The 18,274-nt window shown below is 36.0% G+C and overlaps 4 protein-coding genes across 7 annotated transcripts; 2 read left to right on the top strand and 2 right to left on the bottom strand.

Moving 5' to 3' along the window:
- The first annotated feature begins 380 nt into the window (after positions 1-380).
- On the top strand, positions 381-3,334 carry LOC111797504 (uncharacterized). Its single transcript, XM_023680515.2, has 3 exons — positions 381-539; positions 2,586-2,689; positions 2,848-3,334. Exons 1-3 carry the CDS (start codon positions 488-490, stop codon positions 3,109-3,111), a joined length of 420 nt encoding a protein of 139 aa, XP_023536283.1. The 5' UTR covers positions 381-487; the 3' UTR covers positions 3,112-3,334.
- LOC111797503 (Pyridoxal-5'-phosphate-dependent enzyme family protein) lies at positions 3,249-7,214 on the bottom strand. Of its 4 annotated transcripts, none has more exons than XR_002815549.2 (7): positions 6,930-7,214; positions 6,699-6,773; positions 4,928-5,071; positions 4,404-4,793; positions 4,092-4,327; positions 3,532-3,945; positions 3,249-3,489 (listed from the first exon to the last, which is right to left on the bottom strand). XR_002815549.2 is itself a non-coding variant. In XM_023680514.2 (6 exons), exons 1-6 carry the CDS (start codon positions 7,161-7,163, stop codon positions 3,723-3,725), a joined length of 1,302 nt encoding a protein of 433 aa, XP_023536282.1. In that variant the 5' UTR covers positions 7,164-7,214; the 3' UTR covers positions 3,249-3,722. The 4 variants fall into 4 exon arrangements, 1 of the variants encoding a protein (XP_023536282.1); XR_002815550.2 differs by having other exon boundaries at positions 3,556-3,945; XR_015421509.1 differs by having other exon boundaries at positions 3,249-3,579; positions 3,628-3,945.
- Positions 7,215-8,273: 1,059 nt separating this feature from the next.
- Positions 8,274-12,077, bottom strand: LOC111796706 (two-pore potassium channel 1). Its single transcript, XM_023679446.2, has 3 exons — positions 11,850-12,077; positions 9,195-10,133; positions 8,274-8,863 (listed from the first exon to the last, which is right to left on the bottom strand). Exons 2-3 carry the CDS (start codon positions 10,097-10,099, stop codon positions 8,713-8,715), a joined length of 1,056 nt encoding a protein of 351 aa, XP_023535214.1. The 5' UTR covers positions 10,100-10,133; positions 11,850-12,077; the 3' UTR covers positions 8,274-8,712.
- A 4,842-nt stretch (positions 12,078-16,919) lies between these two features.
- LOC111797416 (uncharacterized) lies at positions 16,920-17,852 on the top strand. Its single transcript, XM_023680403.2, has one exon. The coding sequence runs from the start codon at positions 17,067-17,069 to the stop codon at positions 17,772-17,774; it is 708 nt and encodes a 235-aa protein (XP_023536171.2). The 5' UTR covers positions 16,920-17,066; the 3' UTR covers positions 17,775-17,852.
- The last annotated feature ends 422 nt before the right edge of the window (positions 17,853-18,274 follow it).

Raw genomic sequence — 18,274 nt, 5'->3', positions numbered from 1 at the left:
GACGTTATTAATGTAATATATACTCAAGCTAAGTCAACATAACCTAACTTGAAAATAGAAGGTTGAGTTGTGAACTCTATTTTGGTTGTTCGGGTCACTAACTCGAGTTGATCTAAAAGACTTTCTCATACTATGCTATTACCAATCGTGGGTAACCCCCGGGTCAGCTACCCCTGACCTAGTAAGAACTATTATCCTTATGACTAAATAAGGACCCGCTAAATTACTTCTCGAGCGAGAGTTCCATAATTCCGACCAGAAACTTGTTGGGAGTAAAGTTTGTGTTGTATCATTCTTAATCATAATCCCCATAGGGTTTTATTTTTTATTTTTTATTTTTTATTTTAAAATTTATTATCTCTGCATTTCCTTTCCTTTAAATTTGAAGTTTCTTCGGGAATCGCGTTGGGTCGTGGTGGTGTTAATCCCCTTCCTTTCTGGGCTTTAGCGCCCTGAGGCCACTGAAATCCATGCTCGTCGGCATTCAATGGACCCGTCGTCTGTGCACAAAGCTCCTCCAGTTGAAGAAGATGAGTGGGGTAATCTTTGTTCTTTGATTCTTCAATCTCTTTTCTCCTATCGGAAATGGAATTTGTTCTTCCATTGAGTTACTGTGGATTGAAAATTTTGGAATCTGCAATGGATTTTCGGGAATGTGTTTATGAACCCTAATGTTGAATGGTAGGTTTGTTTTTGTGTTTGTCTTCGGATCGATTAAACCTCCTTTTATTGGAAGATTGTGCTTGAATTTTATCTACGGATTTTGTCCCAATGTTGCTGATTGTTTGGTAATCTATGCTGTGAAGATTTCGTTGTTTTGTTTTCTGGATTTGGTGGTTTGTTCTTGGTAGTGATGGAAAATTTGTTTCCCCTGTTTCTGAGGCTTTGATTTTATCGTTTCCACTTTCTTCTTTTACACGGCATGCTGAATACAAAAACTTGAGGTTTGGTTGAGTGAATCATAAGATGTTAAGATTGATCAAAAGAGTGCCCAAACTGAGAACAAAAGTAGTCTAGTTTATCTCAGCTACAAACCTATACACATATTTCGAGAACACAAGTTAATAATTGAAGGATACTGATGTTGCTCCTTTGAGTTTTGGTTTGAGTTTTGGTCTTGCGAACGTAATCCCAGGCGGTGGAATTGGGAAAACTCGACCATGGAGATAAGAAAACTTGTCAGGAAGGATTTGATAAAAACCTCCGTTTAAACAACCTAAAGAATGCAGGAAGAATCCGGTCTTATCGCAGTCCATATCCTCCATACTAATTCTTTAGCACAGGTTCAATGTTCAATTTGATTAAGTTAAAAGCCTAAATTTGACTTACTTAGCTTCTGAGTTCCATGAGAGAAATCGGTTCTCTGTCTGTGGTGGTTTCCTCATGAAAATGGAAAACGATGGATAGTTCTTGATGATATCTTTGCAAGGTACTTCGTGGAATGGTAGTGTTTCATTCATTATGTGTAGCTGTTAGCTTGGAAATGGTTAATTCAATAGCATTAGATTCTACTTTCCAACTTTTTTCTTAGATGGGAGTTGGTTTTATAGATGATAAAACTTACAAAAGAAGGGAGGAGAGTCAAGTCCCAGCGTGTAGGAGACTATGAAAAGTTCCTCTCATTGACCATAAGCATATAAAGAAAACAAAAGAGTTCTCAAAGTTAGTGTAACAGCCCAAGCCACCGCTAGCAGATTTTGTCCTCTTTGGATTTTCCCTTTCGGGCTTCCCCTCAAAATTTTTAAAACGCGTCTGCTACGAAGAGGTTTCCACACCTTATAAAGAATGTTTCGTTCTCCTCCCCAACTGATGTGAGATCTCACAATCCACCCCCTTAAGGCTCAGCCTCCTTGTTGACATGTCGCTCGGTGTCGGGCTCTAATACCATTTGTAATAGTCCAAGCCCACTGTAAGCAGATATTGTCTTCTCTGGATTTTCTCCTTAGGGTTTTTAAAATGCATCTACTTGGTCTCCACACCCTTATAAAAAATGTTTCGTTCTCCTCACCAACCGACTGATGTGGGATCTCACAAATAAGATCTGTGACCCGTGGCTTGATAGTAGAGGAGGTCCAACGTTATCTGTTACTCTTTTGCGTTTGTTGTTTTTATGCTTCAGTTCCTTTGGGTGCCTGGATTATGATGTCGTTCTTGAACTATGAATATATGTACTCAGTGAACTGTTTCTGATTAAATCTTCTGTACTGCCTAAACTTATAATCATAGAACCTTACACTATCACTTAAGCGATGGGAATTCATATTGATGATATCTTACATTTATTTGAACGGTCTATCCTAACTAGATATTTGCTTCTCAAATTACTTGTGTCTAAGGTACAGAATCAAAGTAGTATTTAAACCATGAAAAATTCTTGATTGTCATAAATGGTTTATGAACAATCCCTATCATTGTGGGGTACTACAGTAGTTGCTTGTGAGCAAGTTTCTGTCATTTACTTCTGTCTTGGCTCTTAGCCCGTTTCCTCAAGAATATACAAACACATTAGACACTCAAGTTTTTGTTGAAATGATAATCTTTATGAAGCATGGCACTGACTGGTGGGTGGTATCATTTTGCAACAGACACTGATGGGTTCGTGATTCCCAGCTTGGGAATAGAAGAAGAAGAGACAGACCAAACTAAAGTTAGCTCTCCAAAAGTAGAGATCCAAGAGCCTCCTCCAAAGGTAGCTATCAGTAACTTTCAATATAAATGTCAACAAAAACCACCTAGGAGATTGCCCAAAGATTTAGCAGATAAAAGCTGTAAATATCCTATGAAAATGAAATATCGACATCGAATATTATAGAGTCAGATGATCATATTATAATTCTTCATGGCTAGGTTAAAGAAGAGATGACGATCTATCTTGGCCCACATGGCGCACCACCATCACAGTCAAAACAAGATTTGAGCCCCGCCAATCGTAAACATAGGTTAAAGCAGAAATTGAAGGAAGCAGATCGGAGGACCACGACGGGACGGGAGAATAAGTTGGAGAATTTGAGAGAGCTTGTAGGTGGTGGAAAATCAAGCACCAATATGACAAAAGGTTCTTCAAGGGACTGGCTTGACCCACATTGCCATGAGGCTCAGTTTGAGAAGTAATGCCCACAGAGATCAACTTAACAAAATTAGCATAGTTTTCAAGATAAAGATCTGATGGGTCGATTTGTCACGGTATTAAACGTCCTTTCGAGACAAATAATACCTTCTCTATATTTTTGGAAACTTAATGCCCAGAGTTTAGAACTATAATAAGTTTTGTATTGGAGCTTCAATGGTATAATTCAAGTAGTTGCTGTAAAAGCAGCATGTTTGGTGAAGCTAATCATTGAATGTTCTTAAACTTCCTAACAACAATGCCTCAATCTTACAAAATTGAATTACTCTAATCCAACGTTGATGACTTGCAACATGAAAATGGTCAATTTTGTACTCCAAGACCCTAAAATATGATGAGAATTTCAAGTAGGCATACCGAACCTCCAGGCTCTTTAACACGAGAACCAAGTAGGCATACCGAACCTCCAGGCTCTTTAACACGAGAACCTCCAAGCTCTTTAACACGAGAACCTCCAGGCTCTTTAACACGAGAACCTCAAGGCTCTATAACATGAGAACCTCCAGGCTCTATAACATGAGAACCTCCAGGCTCTATAACACGAGAACCTCCAGGCTCTATAACACGAGATTTTGTGGCTCGTAGGTCTACCATTTCACCTGGATTCCAGAAATTCTAAACCGGTAGCCTTGGGCGTCAAGTCGTATTGACTCAGATACTCTGCACTGAAAAACTTGCTCAGATGCCTCATTCCAGTGTCGCAAAGAATGGTAACAATAGTGTTGCCAGGGCCTATTGACTGTGCCACTTTCACAGCTCCAACACAATTCATGGCCGAAGAGCTCCCTAGAAAGAGCCCATCATTCTTCAACAGATATCTATGTCAATAATGTAGCAACAAGAAGAATGATCAGTATGGCTCAAATTGAAGCATAAATTACATTTTGATGCACTCTTAGAACTGTAAATTACAACCCCCATTAACCCAAAAACTCAAGAACTGAGCTCTACAATGGCCACTAACCTTGACATTTCAACGGCTTCCCTGTCTGTTCCACGAAATGCCCCGTCAAGTTTTGCCATCAAGAAATTCTGCGTTAATCTATTGATTCCAATTCCTTCAGTTATTGTGTCAAAAGGGTTCTTTAATCTTCGTCCTTCAGCCTCCTCTTTAGTGTACATAACTCCTCTAGTCACCTTGTTGAACAGGCCAGAGCCAGGAGGATCTATGAGGAAACACCTCACATTTGGATTCTTCTCCTGTTGAACAAGTATAAGACAACCTGTACAATTGCCTCGCCACGGTTTGAGAGGACAAGGAATGCAGAGTGTTTACCTGGAGAAAATTGGAAACACCAGCCACGGTGCCACCGGTTCCCGCAGCTGCAATGAAGGCATCTATACATCCACCAGTTTGTTCCCAAATTTCTGGTCCCGTACCCTCGTAATGAGCTCGATAATTCGCCAAGTTTTCGAATTGATCAGCAAAGAAACCACCCTTGCAATTACTTGAGAAAGAGGAATCTTGGGTTTCTCTCTCATGAATGTGACCATTAATTTGTTCCTTGTCTCCCACAAATAGTTGCTCTTCTTTTTTGTTCTTCAAAACTAGCTCATTGGCTTCCGCAGCTCTCCTCCTAGCAATGTTAACAAAGTGATCTCTGTGCGTAATTGACACTGGTCTTACCCTTTCAACATGAGCTCCAAGCGCTTCAAGTATTTGAGACTTGTATACAAGAAAGAATAATTATTGTGAATTTATGCAACAGCTATGGGGTACTAACGTAACAGGGGATTGCAATGAAATCGAAAATTTTGTTTTCCGAGGAACTAAAGTCCATAAATGCAAAATGAACATACTTTTTCAATAGCAGCATCATCTGGAATAACCACATGGCACTTGCAACCATAAGCAGGAGCAACTGTGGCAAGACTTATGGCAGTGCTTCCAGCACTTCCCTCTGTAACTACACCACCCTCAACTAGCTTACCAGATTCTAAGGCCTACAAGAAAAACCTCAAATTAGAATAGCTAAAACAGCATGGTAGATTTCGGTACTCGCCCATGAGGACAGTACAACCTTCCTGAGTCGTGACAAGTTTTTTTTAACCTGGTCACATTATATGTTGATATAGGCACAAATTTATGAACATGTATTTAACACAATTAGAAGATTTTGATCCTAAAATAACCTAACCGTGCAGATCTATGACAAGTTTTTTTTAACATGGTCACATTATATGTTGATATAGGCACAAATTTATGAACATGTATTTAACACAATTAGAAGATTTTGATCCTAAAATAACCTAACCGTGCAGATCTATGACAAGTTTTTTTTAACATGGTCACATTATATGTTGATATAGGCACAAATTTATGAACATGTATTTAACACAATTAGAAGATTTTGATCCTAAAATAACCTAACCGTGCAGATCTATAAGCATCAACCCCCCCCCCCCCCTCCCCCCTCCCCCAATAGTATAGCAGAAACCATCTCTCGAACGCCAATTCATGAGAAATCATAAGAGAACACGGATAAATAGAAAGATTAGAAGAGGTAATCCCGTCCACAATTTCTCAAGTACACGATGAAAGACACCGAAGGAAGACAAATCCTTGACCCCATATTAAGTGCAAATGAACCAATGGAAGATTTTATGTAACGGCCCAAGCCCACTACTAGCAAATTTTGTCCTCTTTGGCATTCCTTTTTGAGTTTCCCTCAAGGTTTTTAAAATGTGTATGCTAAGGAGTCTACACCCTTATAAAGAATGCTTTGTTCTCCTCCCCAACTAATGTGGGTTCTCACAATCCACTCCCCCTTCGGAGCCCAGCGTCCTCGCTGGTACTTGTTCCCTTCTCCGATCGATATGGGACCCCCAATCCACCCCCCTTGCTGGCACACCGCCTCGCATCCACCCCCTTCGGGGCTCAGTCTCCTTGCTAGCACATTGCTTGATGTTTGGCTCTGACGAGTTTTAAAAACCTTGAGGGGAAGCCTGAAAGGGAAAGCCCAAAGAGGACAATATCTGCTAGCGGTGGGCTTGGGCCGTTACATTTTAGGACGAGTAAAAAGGATTGGGTCTCAAAATTTGACTTGGAGATGGCCTATGGATTGGAAGTCTTTGCTTGTTAAGCTTAAGAAAAGGGGCTTTGGGTAAAGGTGATATAAAATAGATCAATGGTTGCATCCAAGATACTAAACATTCAATAGCAGCATCACAGCTTCAAGAATTTAAGACAAGGTACCCCCTCTCACCTCACTTTTTCCTCCTTTTAGGGGGATGTGCCAAGTGATCTTTCTGAAAACTGAGTGAATTGAGGGATTGATGGAAGGATCATAGGTTGAACATATGACAAAGTTCATTCTCACTTTCGCAATATGCAGATAACATTACATAACTGTGTACAGATGAGGAAGCCTATACTGAAAATTTATTCAATATAATTAGGAACTTAAAAGTTTCTTCCCAGCTGTTTCCAAAGAACAAAAAACGATTCACCAATATTTCAACGAGACCAACATTGTAATCAAATTATCCTAATAACAATGGAAATTCTTCAGAATTCCCTGTTCATCCATCAAGAATCAATAAGCTTCATCAGGAAATAAAATAAACTCACCTCTTCAATGATCTTAACTGCAACTCTATCCTTCACACTTCCACCCGGATTCAAGAACTCGCACTTCCCAAGAATCTGAAATCCGGAGTAAAACAAAACATCAAACATTATACGAGACACATGCAGTTCAAATAAGCAATAAATTTCACGAACTAAACCAAAACCAAACAAGAAATCAGTAAACAGAAGAAAAACTTCAATCAAATAAAAACGATTCGAAATGAAACTTGCCTCACAACCGGTGGCCTCGGAGAGGCTATTAATCCGTATCAAAGGGGTATTGCCAATGGCACCTACGAGCCCATTTGTTGGACATTTCTTCGATACAGAGAAGGATTTTGTGTTCTTCCTCGAATGATCCTTCGAATGGCGTTTGCGAAGAAGGTAAGAGAAGAGGACCATAGAAACAGAGATGGCGGCAATAATGGCGCCTGTGGCTCGAGCAGTCACAGTCCCAGGCGCCATGGAAGGTCTGTAAATTGAAATGCAACAGAACGAGGGCTGCCTTCCCAAATATATTTGGTTGTATTTTAATTGAAATAACTAATTAATAAAAATACTTTTAAATATTTAAAAAGTTTAATAATATCTTTTTTTAAAAAAAATTTAAAAAAATAATATTAAATTTTGGTTTAATTAGTGAACTTTATTTTATTTTCTTTTTAAATTAATGGTTGAATTCACCTAAAAAAAATTATAAAACCCAATATAACTTGGTGTAAAGATAAAATTTAAATATGTTAGGACTTAAGTTAGTAAAAAATATATAAATTTTTAATCTTATCAAAATTAAAATTTTGGGTTAAAATTAATATAATTTGCCGTCACAATCACACTTCGATGTTAGCGGATGGCAGAGGACCTGCAATTGTGCGGCACTCACTTTTTAATAATAAGTGAGTTAAGTTTATTCGTTCTTGCGTTGACCGTGCGGCACTCACTTCTTAACAACAAGTGAGTTAAGCCTATTCATTCTTGCGTCGCCTACGGTCAAACGACGTATGCTCGAGCCTCTTACCCCGTTTAAGAATAAGGTTTTAGAAAATGGGGCAGAAAGATTTCGAAAGAAAGTTCTGAAAGCAAGATTGAAATTGGTGTTATATGGGAATGTAAACAAAAGTCAACAACAACAGCTTACTATGACTCAATTTTGAGGTAAAATTTATTAAAAGCTATTGAATATGACTGAATTTTGAGGTAAAATTTGATTAAAAGCTATAAATAAAAGTTTGTCGATATAATTAAGGAATAAATTGCTTACAATTTCATAAATTTTAGACGAGAGGAAGAGACGATTAGACATATTAGAGATAAATGATCGAACTTACTTTTTATTTTTATTATATGTTTTAAATTTTCTATCTTTTTAAGTTTATGGGTCCCTAAGTTTTCAAAGTATAACAAAATCGCTAAATTATTAATATTTTGTTGGATAAATCCAAAAACGATTTAGATTCAAAAAATTGATAAGACAATTAATCTAATTACGTCCCACAAATATAACGACACAGACAAAATATAGTCACCACATTTTCACAATACATCACTTTAGAAACTATGACCTGATAATGCAAATAATACCTAACCGCTCTCCCTCTCTTACTCCATAGAAAGTTTATAACATTTTTCGTAGCCCAAGTCCATTGTTAGCAGGTACTGTCCGTTTTGGCATGTTATGTTACAACGTCGTCAGCCTCACGATTTTAAAATGTGCCACTAGAGAGAGGTTTCTACACCCTTATTAGAAATGTTTTGTTCTCCTCTCCAACCCATGTGAGATCTCACAATCTACTTTCCTTGAGGGCCAATGTTCTCGCTGGCATACCGCCCGGTGTCTGGCTCTGATACTATTTGTAACAGCCTTAGCCCACTACTAACAGACACGTTTTAAAATTTTGAGGGGAAGCTTAGAAGGGAAAATCAAAATAGAACAATATCTGCTAGCGGTGAGCTTGAGCTGTTACAAAAAAACAATTTAACTCGTGTCGATGAAGGCAACCAACATCCTCTATGGTTAAGATGATTGAGAAAGTGTTATATCAGATATGGACAATGTTCCTGATTGATCAACATCAAGATTCTCAAATTCGTCCAGAACAGGTGAAATGTCATCTTCAGTGATTTTCCCCATCTCCTTCAGCTTGTATATGACAAATTCTGCAGCCCTGTGGAAGTTTAAGAAGGAAATGATCAATGGAAATTTAATAAACTCCAACTCGAAAACGTATGTGAATCTCGTAAACATGCTAGAGGTCTCATAAAAAACGAATGGGTGTGTTCGGAGTGAGTGAGAGTGTAACAGCCCCGCTAGCAGATATTGTTCTCTTTGGGCTTTTCCTTTTGAGTTTTCCCTCCAGGTTTTTAAAATATGTATGCTAGAGGAAGGTTTCCACACCCTTATAAACAATGCTTCGTTCTCCTCCCCAACCGATGAGGGATCTCACAATGAGGCCACCTAATAGTGAAGTCTAATGAAAAGAACAAACTATGACTTACCCGACGACCCCGTCATCATCGAGATCCGCAGCCTCGAGGTCCAACACCGTCACCTTTTTACTTAGAACCCACTTCACCAAAGATTTTTTCCTTCTCTCAGTGTTTAGCACAGCAATATAAAGGAAAAACTGAGCCAGAGTGATGGAACTTATCAAGATCCAGAAAATGGCGAATAGACGCCCCCACCGGGTCGAGAAGCTTTTATCTCCATAGCCTAATGTAGTAATGGTAGAACATACACAATAAAAGGCATCAATAAAATCCAACTCCTCAAGGGTAACTAGAAACACAGTCCCAAAAATTATGAACAAAAGAAGAAAAAGAAACACCACTATACACTTATTTCTAGCTTTATTAGTATCAATTTCTTCTGTAATGTCGCAAGAACCATTTTGGTGCATATGGAAGGCCTTAAATAGAAAGATTTCCTGCTTCTCTACCAAATAATCAGCTGCATTGATTAAGATTAGGCCAACTACGGCCATTCCTGTGAAGACAAAAGCACAAGCTAGTAGCTTGGTGGAAGGAGTGTTTGGGACAAGATCACCATATCCAACGGTTGTCATTGTCACAATAGTGAAATAAACGGCATCAACTACTCCGTTGGTTTTTCCCCCTTTGATTTGGTGCCTGACAAGGTAGAAACATAAAGTTCCTATGCCCAAGTACATTATTAAAACTAAGGCTACTCTTATAAAACTCGGGTGTAGATTTCCGAAAACTAATCCTGAACGTGGAACTAGACCAGTAACGGTGCCAGTGGTCTCTGTATGAGGAGAATCCGAATGAGGAGCACTCTTAGTGCGCCTCAATCGTCTTTTGCTTCTCGGAATATCTATTGACCTTGTTACGAAGGTATTAGATGATGTTGGTAACATTGGCTGTCTCACTTCTTGGCTACCCATTAAGATAATTCAACAAACTACCAATGGCATGAACCTGCATGACCACAATAATATTCAAAACCAAGTTACTCAGTTTTGTGATGTGTCGATTCGGTGATAAAATCGTAATCCTCACCACTAAAGTTCTGCCTTAACATAAATTTGCTATGCCATCATTCAGTGAACAATACGAACAAAATCACAACAGTTTCGAGCTGCTACCTTAAGTTAGAGAGGCAAAAGATCAGGTAGTTTTCATTTTAATTTTTCTATGCCGTCATTCAGTGAAAGATAGGAACGAAATCGCAACAGTTTCAAGCTTCTTCATTAAGTTAGAAAGGCAAAAGATCAGTTAGTTTCCATTTTAATTTTGCTATGCCATCACTCGGTGAAAGATATGAACGAAATCACAACAGTTTCAAGGTTCTACGTTAAGTTAGAGAGGCAAAGATCAGTTAGTTTCCATTTTAATTTTGCTATGCCATCATTCAGTGAAATATTGAACGAAATCGCATCAAGTTTCAAGCTTCTACGTTAATTTAGAGAGGCAAAAGATCAGTTAGTTTCCATTTTAATTTTTCTATGCCGTCATTCAGTGAAAGATAGGAACGAAATCGCAACAGTTTCAAGCTTCTTCATTAAGTTAGAAAGGCAAAAGATCAGTTAGTTTCCATTTGAATTTTTCCATGCCATCACTCGGTGAAAGATATGAACGAAATCACAACAGTTTCAAGGTTCTACGTTAAGTTAGAGAGGCAAAAGATCAGTTAGTTTCCACTTTAATTTTGCTATCACATCATTCAGTGAAAGATATGAACAAAATCACAACAGTTTCGAGCTTCTACATTAAGTTAGAGAGGCAAAAGACCAGTTAGTTTCGATTTTAATTTTGGAAAAACTTTCACAATTACATTCAACCAAAAATGCCAACTCCAGTTTTCTGCACAAGCAACAAGACATCAACATTTGTGTTAATCTGCCTCAAAATCAAGCATAAAGCCTCTTCAAAATACCAGAAAAATGAAATCCAATTCCTGGTTCATCCTCAAATACTAACAAAGAACACTTGACTACACACAGAGTTTCAGAATGCAGAAGCTCTCTCCTTCTCTCAAGTTTCCCCCCTTATGAATTCCCGAATCTATGAACTCTTTGATTAGTCTTCTTGACCACAGTAATGAGAACCATAGTTCTTTATCAATTCCAATTTTCTTTCTAAAGATATCGAAATGTGAGAAAAACAACTAGAGGTCAAATTCTTCGGTTTTGAGATTGAAATACCAAAATTTTCTACCAAGGAGGGTGGCATTACACAACATACATCTGTGTTCCTGCCTCAGAGTTTGTGAAAAAAATGGTTGTCAGTCAATTCCAATTTCAAAATTAACTCCAGAGCTCAGTTCATTTGAAGTTTCAAGCACAATATGCCATATTGAGGATATAATGAATCGAATTCACAAGCGTAACTACTTCCAAACAGAAAACAGTACTGATTTCGACCATCATCCACTATTTCCACTATCTATAAACAAACCGTCTCCTGACGAACATAAAAATCTCCATAAACGACATAAGAGCAAAGAAAACAAGCTATAACAAAAAATAATTTGATCAAATCGATAAACTCAGTAATTACGCCGTAGTAAAACTCTGTACAGCAAAATGAAGCTTCAATTCGGTTTCTAAGAAGTGAAAATGGAGATCTCATAACAGATTTCGTTAAGCTAATACGCAGAATTACGGAAAAATCTAAAAAAGAACTGAAGCTTACCGTGAATGGCGTTGAATTACAATCGGATTAGCATTCGATTTCGAGAAGATTTGATTCCGATTTCCAACACCTTTCGCTTTCGATTTCGCTATCCTCGTTTGAAATTTCTGCTACTGTTCTTCCTGGGAAGAATTCAGTTGAAGAAATTAGCCGTCAGTGATTACCGGCGAATGCATTCAAATAGGTTATCGTTCTCACCGCTTCATGAGTTGAAAAATAAAATAAAAATAAAATAAAAGTTTATTATTTAAATGTTAGATTTCTTCTAATTAATATTTTAACTTTTAAAATCATCTCATTGTTTTTAAATTTTTTATTTGGCGTATAATAAATCTCAAATATAATTTAAATTTTTTAAATTTTAATTATTTATTAAATTTTAATTTTAATTGATGAACTAATTTATAATTTAAAAAAAATTATTTTGTTATTATTATAATTTAACTCGTGTATGTTAAGATTCTCCCCGATACATTGGTTGACTATCCAGTTGACTTTTTAAAATATTAAATGTGATTGAATCGAGCTTCTTGATTTATTCTATTGTTCTTATTCTCGTTCGATTAGATTAGTTGACTTTTACTTTTTTTAAAAGGTCAATTATAATTGAATCGAATATTTTGATTTATTTTATTGTTTAAGTAACACGTCATGTTGTTGGTATGCTAAATAATGTGGTCGTAATCCATGTAAGACAGGAGCACAACTACGGAACCGAGCATCTTGGTTTGTTCCATTTGCCTAGATAACACGATGATATGATCGTTGCATGTGATGATATGCTGGTTTATAAGTTAAACCTAAATTTATACTTAAAATTACTAATCTTGAGGCATATAAGAAACGAACATAGAAATATTTTAGGAGGATCTTCTTATCCATGCAATTATACCGAGTGTTCGTGGGTTAGGTTAGATCGGGTTGGAACAATTTTTAGACCCAACCCAATTTTTCGGGTTATAAATTTTTTCAACTCAAATAACTTTTATTAAATAGCGAACTTAACCTAACCTAATTATAATTTTTTTGAGTTGGGTTGTGTCGGTTCGAGTTGTTCGGGTTATTCGAATCATTTAATCATTTTTTAATAAATAAAAAAATGTTAGTATATAATTGTATGATCAGCAAAGATTTTTAGTTTTGTTTCATTTTAACCCCTGAACTTTTAAATTCTCTATTTTAGTCCTCAAACTTTCAAGTACGTTCTATTTCAGTCAGTAAACTTTTATAATATCTATTTTTACGACACTCGAGTCTATGAACAGCATATGAATAAACCAACACCATGTCGAAATGAAAAATATCTCGAGACTATGCAAACACGGTTAAGAAATGCTTAAAATAGTGGATGGTTACAATCTATACCAATTACGTGCACTCTTTTTTCGGGTAATTAATCATACAAACTTTGCAGTTGAGCGTGTTTGACTTGGACAATTTTATATCGAGAAATTTCATAGAATTTTTCCTAGAAAACCCGTCACTGGAGACAAAGTATGCTGGAAGTACTTCGTTTCTAATTTTCATTTGTTCAGTATTAGTCTCTAATCTATATAATTTGAGATCACGCTCGATATGCCAGTAATAATTATACCGTAAATTTTCTTGCTTGTTTAATTTTAATTTTTTTTTTTAAATAACTGATTAAAATTTTCTTATATATATATATATATATCAAAAATAAAATATTTAATTGATTTTTAAAAAGGCAAATTCTAAATTTAAAATGAAATTATCCATATTCTTTTGGCCCAACCCATTAAATTAATGTAGCCCAAAATATTTTAATACATAGTCTTTTAAATTTTCATTTATATTTAAAATTTATGGGTTATATATATTAAAATATTTCTTAAAACATTTTAACTTTTTAATTTTTTTTTAAACATTTTACAAAAATATTTTTAAAAGTCCAATAATATTTTAAAATAAATATTAACGTTAGAGTACTTTTCCCTTTCCCTACCTAATAATTATATGCAGTAAGCTGTTGTTGTTACTTTTTGCTTACATTCCTATATAACACCAATTTCAATTTTTCAAATCTTGCTTTCAAAACTCTCTTTCGAAATCTCTCTACCCTGTTTTCTAAAACTTTCTTCTTGAATCGGGGTCAGAGGCTCGAGAATACGTCGCTTAGTCGTAGACGACGCAAGAACGAATAGGCTTAACTCACTTGCTGCTGAGAAGTGAGTGCCGCACAATCGCAAGTCCGCTGCCATCAAAGTACGATTGTGACAAGTGAGTACTTTTGAACGTTTTAAAAACGTTTATCGAGAGTATTGATGAAATTATTGAAAGTTCAAGAATATTTTTGAAACAGTAGTATTTTCTATAATTTACAGTGGTACCCTTCAACAACGTTGAAGGGTATAATTAAAAATTGCTTACACGGACGCTTAAAATATATATTTAGTAATTTTTAGAATATTAAATATAATAATCAAAATATTTCATGAAAAAAATAATAATAACAAATTTTTTTTAAAAGTTTTTGTGGGATAATTGAAAAAGAAAATAAATTATGAAGAAGATAAATATAAAAGTCAAAATTAATATTCACCCAATAAGAAAGTGCCACTTGTCGACAATCTAGCCCTTCCCCATATCCACTCTTTTTTTTTTAAATATAATTATTAATTGAGATTAATAAATTATAAAAGGTTCATTTAAAAATTAATATTATAGGAAAATACTTATATCTAATTTATTAATTTCCAACCAACTATATAAATCATTTCATTTCTCTCTCTCTCTTAGCCACACACTTCTCTCTCCTATCTAAATTATTTCATTTAATTTGAAGATGACGTATAGAATATACGAGACCAGCTCTTCTCAGAATATCGACGTATGAGAAAGAGTTATACCTCTTGGTTTAATTTCTGTAGCGTTACTTGGCATCGAATAAGTAGCTTAACAGTGAGAGTCGAGAGATTCTTAATAAGCTATCAGCTTCGGTGTTCTACGTCAGGGTCTTGATTTATGGCCCTAATTGACCCGCTTCAATTCAGAGTATGCTTCTATACTGTATGAATGGTTGTTGTTTGATTCCCGAGCCTTGTTTAGTATTATATTTCTTTATTTGAAAATGAGTTTTTGAGGTGAGAGAAACCTCGAAGCATTTAAATTGCCCTTTTTAGTGGGGAATCGATGATCGTCACGAAACCCTAAAATTGATTGTTGGGAAATAATATAGTTAGTGTTTATCTCTCGCTGATAGTGTTCGATATTAACATATTTTTAAAACTCAATTTTGATTTTAAAATTTAGCTACGAATGGAATGTTATTTCAAAGACTATTGTAAAGATAATGTAATAGCACGAGTTTCAAAAATCAGAAACTTATCATATGGGCTAATTGATATCTCAAGGTTATAAGGGCATTTTGGTAAATTCACACGACCCACCAAAAGAAATTCAAAGTTTTCTATATGAAACACGAGCCTTGTTTAGTATTATATTTCTTTAATTGAAAATGGGTTTACGAGGTGAGGGAAATCTCAAAGCATTTAAATTTCCATTTTCAGTGGGCAATCGGTAATTGTCACAAAACTTTAAAATTGTCGTTGAGAAATAACTCATAGTTTATCTCTTGATGATTAGTGCTACTTTCGAAGGGTATTTTGGTAAATTCACATGACCCACCAAAAGAAATTCAAATGCTATAGCACGAGATTCATAAAACCAAAAATTTAACAAACGGGGCTAATCAATACCCCAAAATCAAAGGGCATTTTGGTAAATTCACATGACACACTAAGAGGAATTCAAATATGATAGCATAAAGTTTCAAAAACCAAAAACTTAACTTACGAGGCTAATCGATATCTTGAGATTAGAAGGGCATTTTGGTAAATTACATGACTCACCAAAAGGAATTCAAATGCGACAGCACGAGTTTCGAAAACCAAAAACTTAACTTAGGAAAGTAATGACATCTCAAAATCAGAAGGGCATTTTGGTAAATTCACATGACCCACCAAAAGAAATTCAAATGCAATAGCACGAGATTCATAAAACCAAAAATTTAACAAACGGGGCTAATCAATACCCCAAAATTAAAGGGCATTTTGGTAAATTCACATGACCCACCAAGAGAAATTCAAATATGATATAGCACAAGTTTCAAAAACCAAAAACTTAGCTTACAAAGCTAATCGATATTTCGAGATCAGAAGGACATTTTAGTAAAATTCACATGACCCATCAAAAGGAATTAAAATGCAATAGCACGAGTTTCTAAAACCAAAAACTTAACTTACGGAAGTAATCGACAGACAAAAATCAGAAGGGCATTTTGGTAAATTCACATGACCCACCAAAAGAAATTCAAATGGAATAGCACGAGATTCATAACACCAAAAATTTAACAAACGGGGCTATCAATACCCCAAAATCAAAGGGCATTTTGGTAAATTCACATGACCCACCAAGAGAAATTCAAATATGATATAGCACAAGTTTCAAAAACCAAAAACTTAGCTTACCAAGCTAATCGATATTTCGAGATCAGAAGGGCATTTTGGTAAAATTCACATGACCCATCAAAAGGAATTAAAATGCAATAGCATGAGTTTCTAAAACCAAAAACTTAACTTACGGAAGTAATCGACAGACAAAAATCAGAAGGGCATTTTGGTAAATTCACATGACTCACCAAAAGAAATTCAAATGGAATAGCACGAGATTCATAACACCAAAAATTTAACAAACGGGGCTATCAATACCCCAAAATCAAAGGGCATTTTGGTAAATTCACATGACCCACCAAGAGAAATTCAAATATGATATAGCACAAGTTTCAAAAACAAAAAACTTAGCTTACCAAGCTAATCGATATTTCGAGATCAGAAGGGCATTTTGGTAAAATTCACATGACCCATCAAAAGGAATTAAAATGCAATAGCATGAGTTTCAAAAACCAAAAACTTAAACTTAGGAAAGTAATCGACATCCCAAAATCAGAAGGACATTTTCGTAAACAAAACTAGAAGGGCATTTTCGTAAACTCACATGACCCACCACCAAAAGAATTCAAGGTTCTCTATATATAATGCAAGCTAGCATCTTACCTTTCTCCCATAATATCCACTTTTCCTCACCAAAACACACACAAACACATTCACCTTCTTCTTCCTCCATAGACAAAAACAGAGCACAGCTTCAATAAAACAGAGCATCTTCAATCTTTCCAACCCAGAAACCGATCAAAACATGGATCAAATCCAAAAGGCAGCCATGGAAGAGCTGAAGAACAACAAGAACAACAAGAACATGAACAAGAACAAGAACAAGAACACTGATCAAACACTAAAAAAGGTAACAAAATTGTTGTTTTCTCTGTCTCTGTTTTCCTTCCTCTTCGCTCTTCCACTACCCACTTGCCTCCCTTTCCACCTCTTCCATAATTCCCCAAATTCCCGCTTCCATTTTCTCAACCAACCAATCGACAAGAACTCCATGTTCCTCCTCTGCAACGCCCTCCTCGTATTCCTCGCAAATTACTCTGGTCTCTTCAAATCCCTCTCCTCTTCCTCAAGGAGCTTCGACCCCTGTTCCAAACTCTACGATTTCGGGCCTCTGTCGGACCCAATTACGACGGAGCTGGTTCAGAAACCGCCGCTGATTCCGACAGAAACCGCCGCCGATGAAAAGAACGATGACCCAGATGAAAGAATCGTTTCAGCTCCAGAAAATGGCGAAGAAGACGAGAGCTATCGATTAGCGGCGAGGTTTTTTGCGGCTGAAACAGGGGAAGTTGAGGATACGGCGGCGGCAGCGGCGGCGGCGGAGGAGGAGGAAGAAGGGAACGGCGGCGTGCTGAGTGATGAAGAATTGAAGAGAAAGTTTGATGAATTCATTAAGAGAATGAAGGAAGAAATCGTTCTAGATGATGCTACAAGAACTCTAGTGGTGGTTTGATTAGTAATTAAATTTGGGCTAAATTGCTCAAAAAATATTTTTATTCTTTTGAAAATTACAATATTGCCCTTGACCTCTCGTGAATGTTTCGAAACCGCTTTAAGAGTAGAAATTTCTTAAAATTTTGGATGAAAATCGAGACTTGAAACGGATGTAGCTTAACTAATAGGTGAGATGATGTTCGGGTCATAATTTACGTTCCTAGTTAAATGCTACACTGTTCCAAGTCATGATTGAAGCGATTAAGAAGGTTGAAGGGTAATATTGTAATTTTCAAAATAATAAGAGTATTTGTTTAAACAAGGATGATGTTTAGGGGTATTTTGGTAATTTAGTCTTAATTTTATTAAAATTATAAGGTTAAATATATGATGCCAAAAAAGGCTTGTAATGTATATTTTTATTTCCTTATTCATCCTATTTTGTTGGTTGGATAATTATTTAGTTTTTATTTATTTTCTTTTTCTGAGTAAAAATTAAATTATTTACCAAATTCTAAA

The sequence above is a fragment of the Cucurbita pepo genome, chromosome 6 (assembly GCF_057944985.1).
Source record: "Cucurbita pepo subsp. pepo isolate OVF chromosome 6, ASM5794498v1, whole genome shotgun sequence".
Classification (NCBI taxonomy): Eukaryota; Viridiplantae; Streptophyta; class Magnoliopsida; order Cucurbitales; family Cucurbitaceae; genus Cucurbita; species Cucurbita pepo.
The sequence above is the reverse complement of the archived record's forward strand: the minus strand, read 5'-3'. Positions and strand labels throughout refer to the sequence as shown.